Source organism: Salmo salar, chromosome 02 (assembly GCF_965601325.2).
Source record: "Salmo salar chromosome 02, fSalSal1, whole genome shotgun sequence".
In the NCBI taxonomy this organism is placed as follows: Eukaryota; Metazoa; Chordata; class Actinopteri; order Salmoniformes; family Salmonidae; genus Salmo; species Salmo salar.
In genome coordinates, this window is record NC_138292.1 from 30,607,372 (window position 1) to 30,627,975 (window position 20,604).

The 20,604-nt window shown below is 44.4% G+C and overlaps 1 protein-coding gene across 3 annotated transcripts in view; it reads left to right on the forward strand.

Annotated features, from left to right (window-relative positions):
* The first annotated feature begins 397 nt into the window (after positions 1-397).
* The window catches only part of LOC106579115 (protein spire homolog 1), a 61,826-nt gene continuing 41,619 nt past the window's right edge, over positions 398-20,604 (forward strand). For 2 of the 3 annotated variants that reach the window (XM_045701890.2, XM_045701887.2), the window contains exons 1-2: positions 398-969; positions 8,237-8,265. In XM_045701890.2, the coding sequence (XP_045557846.1) occupies positions 618-969; positions 8,237-8,265 (381 nt within the window). In that variant the 5' untranslated portion in view covers positions 398-617. The remainder of the gene's footprint in view (positions 970-8,236; positions 8,266-20,604) is intronic. The other variant, XM_045701891.2, reaches the window with a different exon arrangement.

The following is a 20,604-nucleotide window of genomic DNA, read 5'->3' on the forward strand; positions in this document are numbered from 1 at the left end:
TTCCACGTTTACAGTTGTATGTGTGTGAGAGAAAGAGAGTGAGTCATGCTTGTCCTCTGCAGAACTACGGGCAGGGTAGTTGGAGGAAGTTCCTTCATAGAGAAGTAGGAATGTACATAGCCCTTAAGAAATCCCTGCCTTCAAACATTATTATGAGGAATGAAATATGAATAGAAATGTGCTCCCAAATCCATCATTGAGAAATAGTATTTGTTTGAGGGCATAACAACATTGCCAGAGTAGCCTACACATTGCCGAGATGTATTCACATACGCTGTAGTCTATCAAATTGGACAGCAGATGGCACAAAATAACAGGGACTGTGGGAAATAAAATCCTCTAGCTGCGCATGTCACCTATGTATGCGTTCCTCTGAAGTCGACCAAACCTGACAGGCGTTCAGACCATGCAAACAATCCATCATATGACTGGTATCCATACGAAAACACTGCAAGGCGGGGGAAATAATAATCATTGTCCGTGGTGGTGCTGCTGTTGCGAGGGAGAGGGAACCGCATCTCTTCCGATGTCTTCAGGCTGCCCGGATCGTTTGTTTATCTGCGGCTCCCGGTTTATTCGTGTCATTACCCGCCCTTCTCGGTCGATAGAATGAAAGGATGGCCAAGCGGCGAGATGCGGATGAGAGCGGAGAGCTGATCGGCCCTACTGCGGTCCAGCAAGATGCGACGCCGTATCCCGGGATGGCAAAAATGGACGGAATGGAGGAAAGAGGGGGAAGTGAACTGTCTTTAGAGGAGATTTTAATGCTCTACAGCCAACCGATAAATGAAGAGCAGGCTTGGGCAGTGTGTTACCAATGCTGCATAAACCTGTCTCAGGGACATAGGAGGAATTCTGGCCCAGCTGCCGGTGCATCAGTGGTGGATACTGCGAAGAGGATTGAGGGACCACAGGATGTGAGGATTCAGAAGGACGGAGCTGTCAAATTACAATATGAAGGCTGTGATGGTAGGTACAATAATTATGTAATGATGATGTTTGCAATGCGTTCATGATTTATTCGGTCTATTTTTTTCATTTCGCCAACACATTGGTAATATTACCTGTTCCTAGAATGAGAAAATATGTAATAATGTTTAATTTATGTAGAAATTAGGTCAACAAGGCAGCTGGACACCGACTGATAGATTCATATGTCATGCTTTCCAATTGTTGGCTATTGCATTTAGTCAGCTGGCTCAGCTGTTGTTGTTTTATCCTTCGCACATCACATGTTCATGTTCATCATCCACACTCCATGAAATAGCCTACTGAGATAAAAAACAAGAGCATATTTCCATGGCACAATTTGTTGCTGCCCAGAGTGACATACAGTGCATTCGGGAAAGTATTCAGACCCCTTCACTTTTTCCACATTTCGTTACTTTACAGCCTTATTCTAAAATGGATTAAATAAATACATGTCCTCATCAATCTACACATAATACCCCATAATGAAAAAGCGCAAACAGGTTTTTAGAAATTTTTGCAAATGTATTACAAATGAAAAACAAAAATACCTTATTTACATAAGTATTCAGACCATTTGCTATGAGACTCCAAATTGAGCTCAGGATCATCCTTGAGATGTTTCTACAATTTGATTGGAGTCCACCTGTGGTAAATTCAATTGATTGGACATGATTTGGAAAGGCACACCCCTAACTATATAAGGTCCCGCAGTTGACAGTACATGTCAGAGCAAAAACCAGGCCTGAGGTCGAAGGAATTGTCCCTAGAGCTCAGAGACAGGATTGTGTCGAGGCACAGATCTGGGGAAGGGTATCAAACCATTTTATGTAGCATTGAAGGCCCCCCAAGAACACAGTGGCCTCCATCATTCTTAAATGGAAGAAGTTTGGAACCACCAAGGCTCTTTCTAGAGCTGCCCGCCCGGCCAAACTGAGCAATCAGGGGAGAAGGGCCTTGGTCAGAGAGGTGACCAACAACCCAATGGTCACTCTGACAGAGCTCCAGAGTTCCTCTGTGAAGATGGGAGAACCTTCCAGAAGGACAACCATCTCTGCAGCACTTCAATCAGGCCTTTATGGTAGAGTGGCCAGACGGAATCCACTCCTCAGTAAAAGGCACATGACAGCCCACTTGGAGTTTGCCAAAAGGCACCTAAAGACTCTCAGACCAGGAGAAACAAGATTCTCTGGTCTGATGAAACCAAGATTGAACTCTTTGGCCTGAATGCCAAGCATCACATCTGGAAGAAACCTGGCACCATCCCTTACAGTGAAGCATGATGGTGGCCGCATCATACTGTGGGGATGTTTTTCAGTGGCAGGGACTGGGAGACTAGTCAGGATCGAGAGAAAGATGAACGGAATAAAGTACAGAGAGATCCTTGATGAAAACCTGCTCCAGAGCACTCAGGACCTCAGACTGGGGCGAAGGTCCACCTTCCAACACGACAATGACCTAAGCACACAGGCAAGACAACGTAGGAGTGGCGTCGGGACAAGTCTCTGAATGTCCTTGAGTGGCCCAGCCAGAGCCCGGACTTGAACCTAATCAAACATCTCTGGAGAGAACTGAAAATAGCTGTGCAGCGACACTCTTTTATTAATATTATATTGAACCTTTATTTAACTAGGCAAGTCAGTTAATTAAGAACAAATTCTTATTTACAATGACAGCCTACCCCGGTCAAACCTGGGCCAATTGTGCACCGCCCTATGGGACTCCCAATCACAGCCGGATGTGATACAGCCTTGATTCGAACCAGGGACTGTAGTGACTCCTCTTGCACTGAGATGCAATGCCTTAGACCGCTGCGCCACTCGGGAGCAGCTCTCCATCCAACCTGACAGAGCTTGAGAGGATCTGCAGAGAAGAATGGGAGAAACTCCCCAAATACAAGTGTGCCAAGCTTGTAGCGTCATATCCAAGAAGACTCCGTTTTTTTTGTATACATTTGCAAAAACTTCTAAAATCTTTGCTTTGTCATTATGGGGTACTGTGTGTGAAGTGATAAGGGGGGAAAAACAATTTAATACATTTTAAAATAAGGCTGTAACGTAACAAAATGTGGAAAAAGTCAAGGGGTCTGTATACCTTCCGAATCCACTGTACTGTACAGTGGGTGGTGGTGGATGTGGCCCCTTATCAACCTTTTTGAATTTATTTTTGTAGACAAAGACCCTTAACCAATGGTATGACTGCATGATGGCTCCAAGCCACATCATCATCATCATCATCACTGTAGTCATCAATGGACTTATGCCTTAACAGCTGGGGCCTAGCTAAACTGTTGACATTGTCTTGTGTTACACCTGATATGACACAGCAAAAATGTGTATAGGCTGGGTGTGCCTTTGAAACTGCTTGACTGCCCATATTCCTTGCTCCGGCCAAACGCTACGCCATACCCACTGGCATTAGTTTCTTCTCCGCAATGAGTCTGGATCTGAGTCCCCGACCCGTCACCTAGCCTCTGTCGAGACCCCAAAAACAGGAAGTTCCGGTTTTCAGGGGAAACGGAAAGAGAGGCTGTGACGTTAACAAGGCAACATCATCTTAACTCCTCCTCCACATTTACTGGATTGGTTGAACAGTGCAGAAAATAACCTCCCCGACAGTTTTTTTTTTTTCTTCTTCTCGTCAAGACCAGTATGTAAGGGATCTAGTTTCAGGTGTTAATTTTACGCCTGCTAAGTTAGGTTATGCGAATGCGAACACATTCGGGGCCGTCTGATTGGTCCAGAACCAATGGGTTGGGCCAAAGCCAGAACAAACATGGGTAAAGCGGTGGCTTGAAAATTTGTCATTGGCTTTCATACTCTGACAGGGCAGCGGGTAGACTAGCGGATAAGACCGTTGGGCCAGTAACCGAAATATGTTGACGTGCCCTTGAGCAAGGCACTTAACCCCAATTGCTCCTGTAAGTCACTCTGGATAAGAGCGTCTGCTAAATGACAAAAATGTAAAATGTAACTGGTTAAAGATGATCCAATCGCTGATGACTTTGTTTTGTACAACGCCCCTCGTCACCACAAACAATTTCAATGATGACAGTCTCAGACTAAAGTATGTAGCGAACAACAGAGCAAAACAATTATTTACTGTGAGTCATCAGGCTACCTGTGAAAGTGACTAGGAATTACAAGTAATGTGTCTTGTTTTGCTCGTGGAGAGTTCTTGTCGGTCTTCCTCCTGGCTAGTATCCTGTAATCAGATTCCCTGATACAGACTCTATTTCACCCGGAATATGTCTTTATTTATTTACCCATGGTGTCACAGGGAAGCTATACCCTAGCTCTTACTCAGTTACACACCTTGAGTCAATGTGTGCTGAGTCAATTTGATGGCTTATTGGCTTTGGACTCAATGTACTCCATGATTCATCAGCTTTTTTACATTTACATTTGAGTCATTTAGCAGACACTCTTATCCAGAGTGACTTACAGTAGTGTGTGCATACATTTTCTTACTTTTTCCTACTGGTGGGAATGAAAACCCACATCCCTGGCGTTGATAGCACCATCCTCTCTACCAGCTGAGACACACGGGACCTTTTTGGCATTTATGAACTGACTGTGCATAGTAAGGGTGTAATTTGTGGTCTACTGCATGTTATTTGACGTGCCTGGCAATGTATTCTTAACTCAGTAATAGTAATTGGGGATGGGAGGTTTTGCATGGTTTGCTACTGGTCTGAGGATGGCTACTCTACAGGCAATGCTGTTATTAAATGTGGTATCATTACGTGTGTTATTACACTTTATTCATCTGTGATTATTACATTAATATGACTAAAGCTAATCATCTGAGTTAATGTAGATAGGCTAACTTTATTATTGCGACGCCTTTCTTTTTCTAGTGCCTTAAATCCATAATAATATCTTTCTACACTGATTTGTTACGTCATATCCATATTTGATGGATTCTCAGAAGGACTGACCACTCTGATGTCTGGTTAACTGGGCTAAAGTTCAAGGGGTCTCCCCCAAGGCATATCAGCCATCCCAGCTGTGTTCAGAGACAGACAGACAGACAGACAGACAGACAGACAGACAGACAGACAGACAGACAGACAGACAGACAGACAGACAGACAGACAAACTGTGAGAGAGCATTCTTCCAACCAATTTGTCACTGACCCACCAACCCTGTCCCTATTCCCACAGACCAAATAGTAGCTACTCTCAAAATGTAGCTACTCTTATTCAATTTCCCAAGTTTCCTGATCTTACCCAGATTGATAGCATTTATCATAATGTTTACTGTGTCCTCACTGTTGTTTAGATTGTCACAATGTAGCTCTGTGATGAGAGAGAGAGAGAGAGAGAGGTGGAAAGGGAAAGTGATTTCCTCCTCTCTCTGTGTGTCTGAGGCCTTGTATTGATCATCTTCCAGGTCTCTGTATCAGATTTCTTTCCCTAATTGATGAAGCCAGTTTGTGTGAGAATATCAGGATTTGTCCGTTGTCTGTTTCCTACATGGCAGTAACAAAAGCAAGTAGTTTTGTCTTTGAGTGTCAAAATAAGCCTGGTTCCTCTAGGTTTCTTCCTAGGTTCCCGCCTTTCTAGGGAGTTTTTCCTAGCCACTGTGCTTCTTTCTGCATCTGCATTGCTTCCTCTTTGGGGTTTTAGGCTGGGTATCTGTATAGCACTTTGTGGCAACTGCTGATGTAAAACGGCTTTATAAAATCAATTGGATTGAAAATAAGGACCATTGGTTTAGTCACAGATTCAAGAACATTGGTTGTGAGTAGGTCTGTTGGTTTGTTGACGTCCTGAAATATTAGACCTCCATCTTGTTTTTTCTCATCAATGAATGGGGCAGTCACAAACAAATGATTTGAACATGTTGTTTTGCAGGATGTTAAAATAGAGTTTGTCATTGTGTATGTGAAGAGGGTCATCAAAAAAGAATCTGCTTGGTCACGTTATTGAAGTTAATAAACATTTCATGACGATGACATGGTGGCTTGGAGGAACATTTAGGCCTAACCCAAAGGCTTCTTGAATGAAGTGCATTGATTCATTTTAGCTGTGTGTTTGCAGGCAAAGGCAGAGACGGGGCCAGTGACTGACTGGCAGAGGTAGAGGTAGAGGCCGAGGCAGTGACAGAGACTGACTGGCAGAGGTAGAAGCAGAGGCAGTGAGAGAGACTGACTGGCAGAGGCAGGGAGAGAGACAGAGACAGGGTGTCATCAGTAGTCACATGCCACCAACCAAGTGGTGAGAATGAACTGCTGCTTTCATTGACTGTGACCCAGTTGTCTTAAAGACACATTCCTATATCTTCTTCTTCTTCTTCTTCTTCTTCTTCTTCTTCTTCTTCTTCTTCTTCCATGGACCCTGTTTTTTCTGGTCAGGTTTATGGTCCTATAAAGAATCCTGGCCCTATTATCTACTGTGCTACAGCATATAGGCAAGGTTAGCCCTCATGGTAGTCAATCTATGTTATAATGCACTTGTGTTGTACTTTACCTACTTTGCTCAAGATGGTGGTTCTGCCTCACTTGATTAAACAGCTTTCATTTTATGACGGTTTGATAATAACAACCTTGTTTGACTGAGCAGATAATCTTCATGGCTGATGGCCAGTTAGTGACTCCATCATGGAGTCACCGGAGCCTTTGTTGCTCGTCGACTTTCTGACTCGGGCTGATCGGCGTTTGAGTTCCCAGAGAGTTGCCATGGCAACTGCAGTCAGCAGCCCAGGGATGGTTCATGTGCGAGACCTAAATGCATACAGTCGTGGCCAAACGTTTTGAGAATGACACAAATATTAATTTCCACAAAGTTTGCTGCTTCAGTGTCTTTTGATATTTTTGTCAGATGTTACTATGGAATACTGAAGTGTAATTACAAGCATTTCATAAGTGTCAAAGGCTTTTACTGACAATTACATGAAGTTGATGCAAAGATTCAATATTTGCAGTGTTGACCCTTCTATTTCAAGACCTCTGCAATCCGCCCTGGCATGCTATCAATTAACTTCTGGGCCACATCCTGACTGATGGCAGCCCATTCTTGCATAATCAATGCTTGGAGTTTGTCTGAATTTGTGGGTTTTTGTTTGTCCACCCGCCTCTTGAGGATTGACCACAAGTTCTCAATGGGATTAAGGTCTGGGGAGTTTCCTGGCCATGGACCCAAAATATCAACGTTTTGTTCCCCGAGCCACTTAGTTATCACTTTTGCCTTATGGCAAGGTGCTCCATCATGCTGGAAAAGGCATTGTTCGTCACCAAACTGTTCCTGGATGTTTGGGAGAAGTTGCTCTCGGAGGATGTGTTGGTACCATTCTTTACTCATGGCTGTGTTCTTAGGCAAAATTGTGAGTGAGCCCACTCCCTTGGCTGAGAAGCAACCCCACACATGAATGGTCTCAGGATGCTTTACTGTTGGCATGACACAGGACTGATGGTAGTGCTCACCTTGTCTGCTCAGTACAAGCTTTTTTCCGGATGCCCCAAACAATCGGAAAGGGGATTCATCAGAGAAAATGACTTTACCCCAGTCCTCAGCAGTCCAATCCCTGTACCTTTTGCAGAATATCAGTGTGTCAGTGATGTTTTTCCTGGAGAGAAGTGGCTTCTTTGCCTCCCTTCTTGACACCAGGCCATCCTCCAAAAGTCTTCGCCTCACTGTGCGTACAGATGCACTCACACCTGCCTGCTGCCATTCCTGCAGACTTTGAAAATTCATATTTGTGTCATTCTCAAAACATTTGGCCATGACTGTACAGTATTTCAGAACATATTAGGCCCAGTTGAAATCAATAATACAGATATAGTGGGAAAACACACTGCAGGTTCAATAAGAATGTTCAGGCTGAATCGGGGGTGTTATCCTGTTAACCATTTTAAAACTGACACCTCACATGCTGTTTCCTCTGCAGACAATGTCATATTGGACTATCGACACATAAATACATCTGTCTTTCAGATACAGTGTACGGAAACATTCTGAGTGACCCAGCGGCATGATTTTCTAATTTAATTGACCTGCAATTGATTGAATTGTGGCCTCTGTTTTAGTTACAGTAAAGGTTTAGCATAAACAATACATGCCTCTCTTTTGACATAAAAGGCTGTGTTGGTTGGTCCAGTTGTTAACATCTTATTGTAGCTCCGAGAGTTCATCATGTTTGCATAAGCCCTTCTCAGTCACAAATAGTTTCACATCCAGTTCATAACTAAGCCAATGTATTTTAAGATGCTTTGCTTTAGTCATAAATTCCCTGTTGATCACAACTTTCCTCTTTGTCTCCACAGGTAAATCCATCCCAGCCACATCAACAGAGGTGAGTGGCATGTCTCTGACTTCCTTGTTTCTGGGAAGATATCTGTAATAATACGAAAAAAAAGATGTTGAGCAGGAGGACAGACAGTGTTCCAATGGAATTTTTCTGGCGTAACCGGGCCTGCAACAGTCACAGTAGTGGATGGATACTATCTGTACAAGCATAGGGTGTGTTAATCCTGCTTGATGACATGCCTGACACTCAACCTGCTGCCAGGGACATTGTGCTGGTGGTTTTACTAGTACTTTACCACACTGTCTGTGCAGTGCACACCTCATTCACAGCATCTAGCTCAGTGGTTAGACTAGAGAGAATGGATATGACCACACCTACACTATGTGTAACATGGGACTGTCATTGACAGTGAGGCAATTTCAAATACAAGAACATCAGAAAAGATATATACCATAACACCTAGAACAAAATCCTGACAGGAGCGATGATGGAGTCTATTTGGAGATCAGTGATAGATAGACCTACACTACAGACTCTCTAGGCTCTCAGCTGGTCTGACTGACTGACTGGCGAAATGAATGTCACCATGCGAGCTCTCCCCATTGATGTTGGCTCTGGGTGACATCTAAAGGGCTAATTAGAGCGCTACATTGTAATTACCTTCCCTGCAACCTCTTCTCAGCCTCTTCCTCCAGCTGATATGGTGATGGGAATAGTCCATTCAATACAATTTTATTTATCCTCTCAGGGGCAAACAGCAGTGCTGTTCAAGTAGTCTCGCGCACAGCCTGGGGAGGAGGTTACTGCTCAAGAGGAGCAATAGCTATTGTTCTCTGTGTATCATCATCATTACCACGAGGCTAGTAGTATTAGAGCATATGATATGAGGAAACTTTCTCCCATCAATGTCCTACATGACTGCAGTTTACTCTGTGTCTTGCATGTATTCAGGGCAGGCTAAATGTATTGTTGAACACCAATAATCTGTTTTCAGTGGGGTGGAACTTTGGGAGTCCTGGAGTAGTGTGGGATTGCCTGGTAATGGATCTCTGGTAGCAGGTGTAGAGAGAATAGAACACACACACTGAGTCTCTCTCTCTCTCCCTCTCTCCCTCTCCCCTCTCTCCCCTCTCTCCCTCTCTCTGCGACTGTGAGTGAGAATGTGCAGTGAATCTGCGTCAACAAAATCCCTACTAAGCTGCTTTATGGCAGAGATGGGTTCTCCTAGTGCAGTCAGTCAGTGTCTGATGTGATGTGTGAGAGCCTGGCGGAGGAAAAGAAAATACTGGAAAGTTTATCCTCATTCCAACGCCCTCTTCTGACTGTCACCACATCACTGCAGATCCAGCAGTCGTATTATATTACAGCTCCTGTGTGTGTGTGTGTGTGTGTGTGTGTGTGTGTGTGTGTGTGTGTGTGTGTGTGTGTGTGTGTGTCTGTGTGTGTGTGTGTGTGTGTGTGTGTGTGTGTGTGTGTGTGTGTGTGTGTGTGTGTGTGTGTGTGTGTGTGTGGACAATTTAGTTCAGAAACATTGGTCGTGATTGGACACCACTTCCCCAACACTGTCACTGACATGATTCAATCTCTATGCTGCTGCCTGACACTGAACTATATGAAACCTGTGTTGTTGTGGCACAATCTACTACCATGAAGACAGACAGACAGACAGACAGACAGACAGACAGACAGACAGACAGACAGACAGACAGACAGACAGACAGACAGACAGACAGACAGACAGACAGACAGACAGACAGACAGACAGACAGACAGACAGACAGACAGACAGACAGACAGACAGACAGACAGACAGACAGAGACAGCTGAGCCACTTCCCCTTGGTCCAGACACTGAGAGTACAGTGGAGGTACAGTAGAACCACATACATGTAGCAGATGATAAGTAGGTATCCCACAGTGCCGTGACGTCACCCTCCATGAGAACTAAAATAAAGTTGCTCACAGGCCAACTCAAATCAGGATTTTGGCTAGCTAGCAGATAGCACGCTGCTTTGTGTGTAGATTAGTGTTAGTCATGGGTTCACTTCCCTGGTGTTCAGTTCAGGGGTAGAACACGTCACATAATGGGGGAACAACCCCTGTGTGACTCCTGAAAAATGCTAGTCTTCTTGGTAACACTACTGTTGACGCCTTCAGCGTTTCTCAAACCCTTCTGGTCTCGTGATCTTGCTACTCTTACCGCTTCTTACTGCTTCTTACTGCTTCTTACCGCTTCTTACTGCTTCTTACTGCTTCTTACTGCTTCTTACTGCTGGGTTATGTTTCATACTTTCATTATGTCCCAGGCAGGCTGGTCCTCTCTTCTCTGTTATAATTCAACTGTTCAGGGAGGGGGATTTTTAAGAGTAAGCCTTTGAAGTTTGGAGGAGGACGATTATGGCAGTAAACATAGTAATAACTAGTCAGACAGCATGGTGTTTAATGTAAACAAGAACTCTATTGGAAATAGTCTGGCTGGACTGATTAACTACACGATCAAAGGAAAAGCTGTCTTCTCTGATCAGCTTCTGAATAGTATAATTGAATATTTTGTCCCAAAAAATATGAACATTCCCATTCATTCCATCTTGAAACTAGTTTGATGGGTTTAGTTTAATGTGTGTTAAAGTGGGTGTGTGGTTGCACGCCGGGGGATCAGGGGGCGTGTCGGTCGAACCCTCAGGCGGAGCAGAACGTCAGTCATATGATTCAGAGGTCATGTGGTTGAGCACAACGTCTCTCCTCTTGCCTTCTCTCAAATCACCGCTTTGGCTGTAAAGCAAGGCCCTCTACTTTACCTATAAACTCTGTTATGAAATGATCATGAAAACTATTCTAAAACCCTTATCTGATGATATTAAAGAACATCAAAGGGTTTCCTGCCTTCCCTCCTCTGCTATCAATCCCTTCTCTTTTTTGTTGTCGATACATTTAGTCATTACGTTTTTTTCCCAGTTTTCATATTTCATATTTCAAGTTATTACACATTTCAGGATTTACTATTTCAGATTGCTTCATACAGTTACATGCACATACATTTAAAATAGGTCAGAGGGTCAGGTACATTCAAGGTCATGGACATTTTGACATTGTTCAAAGCCAGTGCTTCTCACTCCTGGTCCCGGGGACCCAAAGGGGTGCACATTCCCACTATCCACCCCCTATACACCCACTCCCAATGAGAGGCTTGATTGCCCCAGGCCCAGAACCTAGAAACACAGCTCAAAGGTATATAGACAGGTATGGTCACAGATTCTCAGCAGGGCCAGGCCAGCGACACACAATGGAGGAAAATCAGATATTTAAAAATAAATAATAACAATAAAAGCAACATTAATCCGTTGTTGACTGCCTCAAACCAAGTTCAGACATTAGGGGTGAAGTCATTCATCAATTATGTATTGAATAGATTGATTTCTTGCAAAGGAGATACTTATCAGTTGTGTAACCGATGTGAAATGGCTAGTTAGTTAGCGGTGGTGCGCGCTAATAGCGTTTCAATCAGTGACGTCACTCGCTCTGAGACCTGAAGTGGTTGTTCCCCTTGCGTTGCAAGGGCCGCGGCTTTTGTGGCACGATGGGTAACGATGCTTCGTGGGTGTCAGTTGTTGATGTGGGCAAGGGTCCCTGGTTTGAGCCCGGGTTGGGGCGAAGAGAGGGACGGAACCTACACTGTTACAGTTGCACAATTGAATGCATTCAACCGAAATGTGTCTTCCCCTCTCTGAATCAGAGAGGTGCGGGGGGCTGCCCTAATCAACGTCCACGTCATCGGCACCCGGGGGGTACTTGTTGTTTGGAGGTTAACTGCCTTGTTCAAGGGCAGAATATAATATTTTTCCAACTTGCCGGCTCGAGGATTCGAATCAGCGACCTTTCGGTTACTGGCTCAATGCTCTTGCAGTTCTCTATCCAATGACAACCCTATAAAACGATCACATTGTGAGAGATGGAGGCAGGTCTTCTGATGTCCTTCAAAGGCTCCATTGTTTAGGCAGCCCCCTTCATGTGAGGTTGTGTGCTTTTTATTAAATCTTATTTCAGAAAGTCTGGAAGATGGCCCTCTCTGATTTCTCTCCCTAAGGAAGAAGATACATTTTTTATGTAAGGTAAGCGTTCAGTTTTTGGGTTAAAACTACTGTAATTAAGAGGAGAGGGGAGGGGTGGAGAGTAGATGAGAGGAGAGAAGAGAAGAGATGAACAGAGGAGAACAGAAGAGAACAGAGGAGAGGAGAGCTAACTAGATGACATAATCCCAACCGTAATCAGCCGAGGTAGCAGTTCACTTCAGAGCTCTGCTGGTGGCTGGCAGTTTTTTCTGTGTCTGACGTCACCTGCAGTGTTTCTCCTGTCTTTACAAAGTAGTGCACTACATAGGGAATAGTGTGCTATTTGGGACATATCCTACTGCCTCTTGGTAACATTTACGCAAATACAGGTGGACAAAATAACACATGGATCAGTTATAGGTGTTGAAGCATTTTTACAATGGGTCACATTATGTGATGATGAAAAGTTTTAGTATTACTGTTGATACACTACATGGCCAAAAGTATATGGACACCCCTTCAAATGAGTGGATTCAGTTATTTTAGCCACACATGTTGCTGACAGGTGTATAAAATCGAGCACACAGCCATGCAATCGCCATAGACAGACATTGGCAGTAGAATGGCCCGTACTGAAGAGCTCAGTGACTTTCACCGTGGCGCTGTCATAAGATGCCACTTTTCCAACATGCTCCGTTCAACTGTAAGTGCTGTTATTGTGAAATGGAAACTGACAGAACGGGACCGCCGAGTGCTGAAGCGAGTAGCACGTAAAAATGATCTGTCCTCGGTTGCAACACTCATTATCGAGTTCCAAACTGCCTCTGGAAGCAACGTCAGCACAAGAAGTGTTTGTGGGGAGCTTCATGAAATGGGTTTCCATGGCAGAGCAGCCACACACAAGCCTAAGATCTCCATGCGCAGTGCCAAGCTCCATATTAATGCCCATAATTTTGGAATGAGATGTTTGACGAGCAGGTGTCCACATACTTTTGGCCATGTAGTGTATCTCTTGTAACCCAGAACCCAATATTATGTGCTGTGCCTAGGTACTATGTTAGATTTTTTGTAACATTCTATTAGGAGAGACTACTGTTGATGGTATGTAAAAACCACTCAGACCAGAAACACATGGTCTGACAGTGGCTTCCTGTTAGGTTGCTGCCAGCCAAAGGACTTCATGTTTACTGGGGCTGCTGTGCAGTCTGATTTATTTCCTGTGACAGGACTAATGAGGAGGTATAATTGCAAACTCTTCATTCCCCAAATTTATAATTTTCTCCAATCGTTTAATGATCTAAAACCTGTTAGCGCTGATTCTAACTAATATTAAAGATCTGGCCCTGCACTGGAGTACCATGTAGGCTACTACACGTGGTCAGCGTCTGAAATGGCACCCTATAGTGCACTACTCTCTACCACTCTCTGGCAAAAAGTAGTGCCAGAGCGTAGGGATTGGAAGTAGGGTGCCATTTCATATTTGCACTTGGTCACACACCCCTGTAGTGTCGGATTAGGGTTGCAAAACTAGTAAACTACCAGTAATTTACCAAAGTTACCGGAATCTTTGGTATCTTGTCTTTGCTATATCTTTGGTACCAAAGTTACCAGTTTGACACAAATATTTATAACAAAAAGATATTGACATAGTAAAATAAACAAGTGTTAAAAAGATTTATAAGGATATTTCATGCTGAAACTCTCATATTAAACACCATTGGTATTATATTTAGAATAATGTTTTATAGCTTTGTCATTCTATTTTTTTAAATCTTAAAATCATCTTATTTGATTATTTTATATTTTACATGTGATACTTGTGTTATTTTTAATAAAAATTGTAATTTAATTTGTTGTTTATTTTTTTAGCAAATACTTTCTTACTTCCTTTTTAAAAAATGCTGCATTTTTGGTTAAGGGCTTGTAAGTAGTAAGCATTTCACGGTAAGGTTGTATTCGGCACATGTGGCAAATAAAATGTAGAAAGCCACCCAGGTCATAGACTGTTCTCTCTGCTCTGCACGGCAAGCGGTACCGGAGCGCCATGTCTAGGTCCAAAAGGCATGTATTCAGGGCAAGTATTCAGTAAACTACCCCCCAAGCCATAAGACTCCTGAACATCTAATCAAATGGCTACACAGACTATTTGCATTCTACGCTGCTGCTGCTACTCTCTGTTATTATCACTTTAATAACTCTACCTACATGTACATGTTACCTCAATTACCTTGACTAACCGGTGCCCCGCACATTGACTCTATACCGCTACCCCCTGTATATAGCGTCGCTATTGTTATTTTACTGCTGCTCTTTAATTATTTGTTACCTTTATTTCTTACTTTTTTTAGGTATTTTCTTAGAACTGAATTGTTAGTTAAGGGCTTGTAAGTAAGCATTTCACTGTAAGGTCTACACCTGTTCTATTCGGCGCATGTGACAAATACAATTTGATTTGATTTGATATAATTACAGATGCCTGTGGTAATCTGAAGTATCCAAAATGGCCACTAGATGTCTTGTGATAACTTACATAAAATCCTTGAAAGTTACCAATATTCTGGTATTTTACTGGTAAACTTTGAAAGTTTCCAGTAATATAACCTCCAATGAAGGCTGCTGAGGGGAGCCAATGTGTTTGTATATGATACCATTCCACCTATTCCGCTCCTGTCATTACCACGAGCCTGTCCTCCCCAATTAAGGTGCCACCAACCCCCTGTCATACCCTCCTTTTGCAACCCTATGAAGGACTCCTTCCCAACTTTCCTTGTTGTGAGGCAAACTTAGTGACCTATCACAGCCTTCTGAGAGAGGGCAATGGAACTGTCAGCCGTGTCCCAAATAACATCACATTTAGGGCACTACATAGGAGATAGGGTGCCATTTGGAATGCAAAGTTAATTCTCAGAGGCCAGTGGAGCAGAGACAAGCTGAGAACAACCTATCATGAGGAGTGTTTTTACTCCCTCACTCTCCTGTCAGAACTCTGGGCTTGATATGGGAAGACAAGGTTAAATGTTCCTTTCCCAACTGGAGTGGTTTGTTAAGCCTTCAGTTATTCATTGTTTATACCTGAGGTCTTGTACTATGAAATGTGATCTTGAATGTAGTAAGTCCCACTGACCATGACCACTCCATGGTTTAATTAATGGTTTATATTGTTGTTTTTTTATTACCATTTTCATTATTTTATTTCATTTAGTCCTGCGTGTTGGAGCTCGAAGCCTAAGATTTTCACTGTGCCCTGCAATCACACCTGCAACCCTGTGACTATTAAACATTCTGAATCTGAATCTGAAGACAACTTGACACCTTGACACGAAATGCTAGTTTACACAGGTAAACTGAAACCAGGCGTTATGGCAGTGGGTTATGTAAAATCAAAATCCATTGTCCCACAGAAATCATTGTAGCCCTCCTCAAGAATCAAAAGTAAGAGATGGAATGGGATTTGGCCCTGAATGTGAACCATATTAGTGTCTTTGTATGAGGCTGAATGATGCTGAGCCAGCAGTCTTATGACTATGGAAGATTAGTATTTGTGGTTGTTGATGCACAAGAGTGGCCATGTTGACATAACTGCTAGCCTCAAACAGTCACATTGCTACTGAAAAGGTACATATTTCATATAGGCCGAGCAGGTAGCTGTTTAAAATTGACAATAATGATCTATTCAATTCTAGTCACAATCATTGGTATTCATTCACTTTCAGATTGTGTAAAGGAAACAGGTTGAGCCCATTGCAGAGGTCTCAGCAGAGGCTTGAGGGATAAGTCTCCATGGTCAAAAAAGGTGTTAAAGGGGCAGTGCAGTTAAAAATGGGATTTCTTGTTTTTTTAAATTATATTTCCATACATTTCAACACGTCCATGTTGAAATAACACTGAAATTGTGAAAAAATGATTATAATGTATTTTTGTGTAGGAGCATTTCAAGGGCCAAAAGAGGGTCAGGAAAATAAATGATGAAAAAAAAAGATATATATATATTAAATAAAAATATATATTAAATAAACACACACAGTGATATAAATGACATTCAGTGATTTGAAAATAAATGACAAAGACTGCATAGGGGCTTTAATGACAGAAAGCTGCACAGAGGCATCCTAACACAGTGGTTCTATCTATCTGGTCTATTTAAAACCTCTAACCTTGGTAGGGTGTGGTACGTTAAGATATTCATGTTGACCTCAGAAGGGTGTGTTTCTGGTATGGTATTTACAGGGAAAGGCTGGATTGTGTGTAAAGAAAACATGCATGCGTGTGACAGAACCATTCTTTGCCCCGTGATCAGCTGACTCTCTCTCTCTTTCGCTCTCTTTCTCTCGTCATCTCTGTGACAGCCATGTGAGGAACGCAGGCAGTCTGTTTGATGTTGTTTTACCTGCTCATGGCTGCGCTTCACTGCACAGTTAAAATCCACACCCACTCCCTCCACCCCATTCCTTCCTCCTTCCATTCCTTCACTTAGTTTAGTCCCAAGTCTGTGAAGAAAGGAGAGTGATGAATCATTAGAACAGTCATGTTTGTGTTGGCTTTCCTCCTGACTGAGGGAATAAATAGCCCTTATTGGTGTTAAAACCACCCTGTCTCCTACCTACTTAAACCATGCTATAGCTATCAATTAACACGCTGCTCAGATTCTGGGGTTGTCTATGTAGAGCTGGAATCAATCAAATCTGCACAGTCAATGTTTAGGCATCTACCTACAATTTAGGCTACCTCCCATTCATACGTCTTTTTCTGAAAACCGGAAGGATTTAACTGTTAGTCATTATTGTCCATGCTCTAGAAGTTTCCTTACATGTTTATTAGGTGCATCATTCTTCTGAGGGATTCTTCTCAGTGTTCTGATTCCTTTGTTCTGTCTTCGCTCTCCAGACTGGATGCAATGCATAGTTCATACTTTGACCTTCGACTAGCAAGGAACAATATCAAACACACCTCAACAATAAAGGCTTGAAGTTTCTCTTTCCTTACCTTGGCTTGCCTAGTGTCTGTCGGGCCTATCAGAGCTAGGTTCACTTTGGTTTGTTCTACAATGCAGTCTGGATGAAAGCTGCTTAGACAAGTGTTTATAGGCGGACTTTAGTATTTTGGATGTGAGAGTGACTGGTCTCATAGCACAGGGGAGAGATGGTGTTGTTGTGTGTCTCTGGCGGGGTGTGTAACAGCAGAGAGTGGAGAGTGAGGTGGGGTGTAACATCAGAGGGGAGGAGGGAAGAGCAGGGCAGGGTGGAGTGTAGCCAGACAAAGAGGGCTTATCCTTGTCAGGGTGCAGAGGTCCCCAGGTTCCCACTGAGCCAGGGTAGTGTTCTGTGTTCTAGAGGAGGTCAGGACAGATCCACTCACATGAATCCTCCTGGATGACTATTGATCTGAACAGGGTCCTGTGACCTTGCCCATGAAGTCTGATCTACAAAAACACACCAAACCCCTCCCTCTTTTCTCTTACTTTCTTGCTCTCTTTTTCTCTGTCTTCCTTTCTCTCACTTCATTTTCTTTCCTTGTCTCGCCCTCCCTATTTCTATCTATCTTTATTACCATATAATGATAAAGCAAAAATAGTTTTTTTTACATTTTTGCAAATGTCCCTCCATCGCTTTTACTCTCCCCTCCCATCCCCCCTTCTCTTCACTTTCTCAATCTCTCCTTCACTCGCTCTCTCTCTCCCCCTCTTTCTCTTTTTCTCTCTCTCCTTTCTCACTGTTCATCAGTAGCATTCAAGTTTGCAGTGTAATCCGGTGTGATTTCTCAGTCAGTCTTTTGTCTCGGGCTTGGCACGCTAGGCCAGCTCTGGCCTCATTCTCCAGATTCACCTGATTAACAAAGGGAAGCCACTTCACTGCATTCACTGGGACTGCTAACATCTTTCTCACACGCCTACTAGATTTGGACTTAAGCAGTGCTTTCCTGGACATCGGGAGGTCCAGGAATAAAAAGTGAGCGTGAGAGAGGGGTGACATGGGGAGCTCTGAGGAACGCATGAGAAAATAAATTACCTTTGCGTAGTGACATAGAGCAGTACATTTACATTTACATTTAAGTCATTTAGCAGACGCTCTTATCCAGAGCGACTTACAAATTGGTGCATTCACCTTATGATATCCAGTGGAACAACCACTTTACAATAGTGCATCTAAATCTTTTAAGGGGGGGGGGGGTTAGAAGGATTACTTTATCCTATCCTAGGTATTCCTTAAAGAGGTGGGGTTTCAGGTGTCTCCGGAAGGTGGTGATTGACTCCGCTGTCCTGGCGTCGTGAGGGAGCTTGTTCCACCATTGGGGTGCCAGAGCAGCGAACAGTTTTGACTGGGCTGAGCGGGAACTGTGCTTCCTCAGAGGTAGGGGGGCCAGCAGGCCAGAGGTGGATGAACGCAGTGCCCTTGTTTGGGTGTAGGGCCTGATCAGAGCCTGAAGGTATGGAGGTGCCGTTCCCTTCACAGCTCCGTAGGCAATCACCATGGTCTTGTAGCGGATGCGAGCATCAACTGGAAGCCAGTGGAGAGAGCGGAGGAGCGGGGTGACGTGAGAGAACTTGGGAAGGTTGAACACCAGACGGGCTGCGGCGTTCTGGATGAGTTGTAGGGGTTTAATGGCACTGGCAGGGAGCCCAGCCAACAGCGAGTTGCAGTAATCCAGACGGGAGATGACAAGTGCCTGGATTAGGACCTGCGCCGCTTCCTGTGTGAGGCAGGGTCGTACTCTGCGAATGTTGTAGAGCATGAACCTACAGGATCGGGTCACCGCCTTGATGTTAGTGGAGAACGACAGGGTGTTGTCCAGGATCACGCCAAGGTTCTTAGCACTCTGGGAGGAGGACACAAGGGAGTTGTCAACCGTGATGGCGAGATCATGGAACGGGCAGTCCTTCCCCGGGAGGAAGAGCAGCTCCGTCTTGCCGAGGTTCAGCTTGAGGTGGTGATCCGTCATCCACACTGATATGTCTGACAGACATGCAGAGATGCGATTCGCCGCCTGGTTATCAGAAGGGGGAAAGGAGAAGATTAATTGTGTGTCGTCTGCATAGCAATGATAGGAGAGACCATGTGAGGATATGACAGAGCCAAGTGACTTGGTGTATAGCGAGAATAGGAGAGGGCCTAGAACAGAGCCCTGGGGGACACCAGTGGTGAGAGCGCATGGTGCGGAGACAGATTCTCGCCACGCCACCTGGTAGGAGCGACCTGTCAGGTAGGACGCAATCCAAGCGTGGGCCGCGCCGGAGATGCCCAACTCGGAGAGGGTGGAGAGGAGGATCTGATGGTTCACAGTATCAAAGGCAGCAGATAGGTCTAGAAGGATGAGAGCAGAGGAGAGAGAGTTAGCTTTAGCAGTGCGGAGAGCCTCCGTGACACAGAGAAGAGCAGTCTCAGTTGAATGCCCAGTCTTGAAACCTGACTGATTAGGATCAAGAAGGTCATTCTGAGAGAGATAGCAGGAGAGCTGGCCAAGGACGGCACGTTCAAGAGTTTTGGAGAGAAAAGAAAGAAGGGATACTGGTCTGTAGTTGTTGACATCGGAGGGATCGAGTGTAGGTTTTTTCAGAAGGGGTGCAACTCTCGCTCTCTTGAAGACGGAAGGGACGTAGCCAGCGGTCAAGGATGAGTTGATGAGCGAGGTGAGGTAGGGGAGAAGGTCTCCGGAAATGGTCTGGAGAAGAGAGGAGGGGATAGGGTCAAGTGGGCAGGTTGTTGGGTGGCCGGCCGTCACAAGACGCGAGATTTCATCTGGAGAGAGAGGGGAGAAAGAGGTCAAAGCACAGGGTAGGGCAGTGTGAGCAGGACCAGCGGTGTCGTTTGACTTAGCAAACGAGGATCGGATATCGTCAACCTTCTTTTCAAAATGGTTGACGAAGTCATCCGCAGAGAGGGAGGAGGGGGGGGGAGGGGGAGGAGGATTCAGGAGGGAGGAGAAGGTAGCAAAGAGCTTCCTAGGGTTAGAGGCAGATGCTTGCAATTTAGAGTGGTAGAAAGTGGCTTTAGCAGCAGAGACAGAAGAGGAGAATGTAGAGAGGAGGGAGTGAAAGGATGCCAGGTCCGCAGGGAGGCGAGTTTTCCTCCATTTCCGCTCGGCTGCCCGGAGCCCTGTTCTGTGAGCTCGTAGTGAGTCGTCGAGCCACGGAGCAGGAGGGGAGGACCGAGCTGGCCTGGAGGATAGGGGACAGAGAAAATCAAAGGATGCAGAAAGGGAGGAGAGGAGGGTTGAGGAGGCAGAATCAGGAGATAGGTTGGAGAAGGTTTGAGCAGAGGGAAGAGATGATAGGATGGAAGAGGAGAGAGTAGCGGGAGAGAGAGAGCGAAGGTTGGGACGGCGCAATACCATCCGAGTAG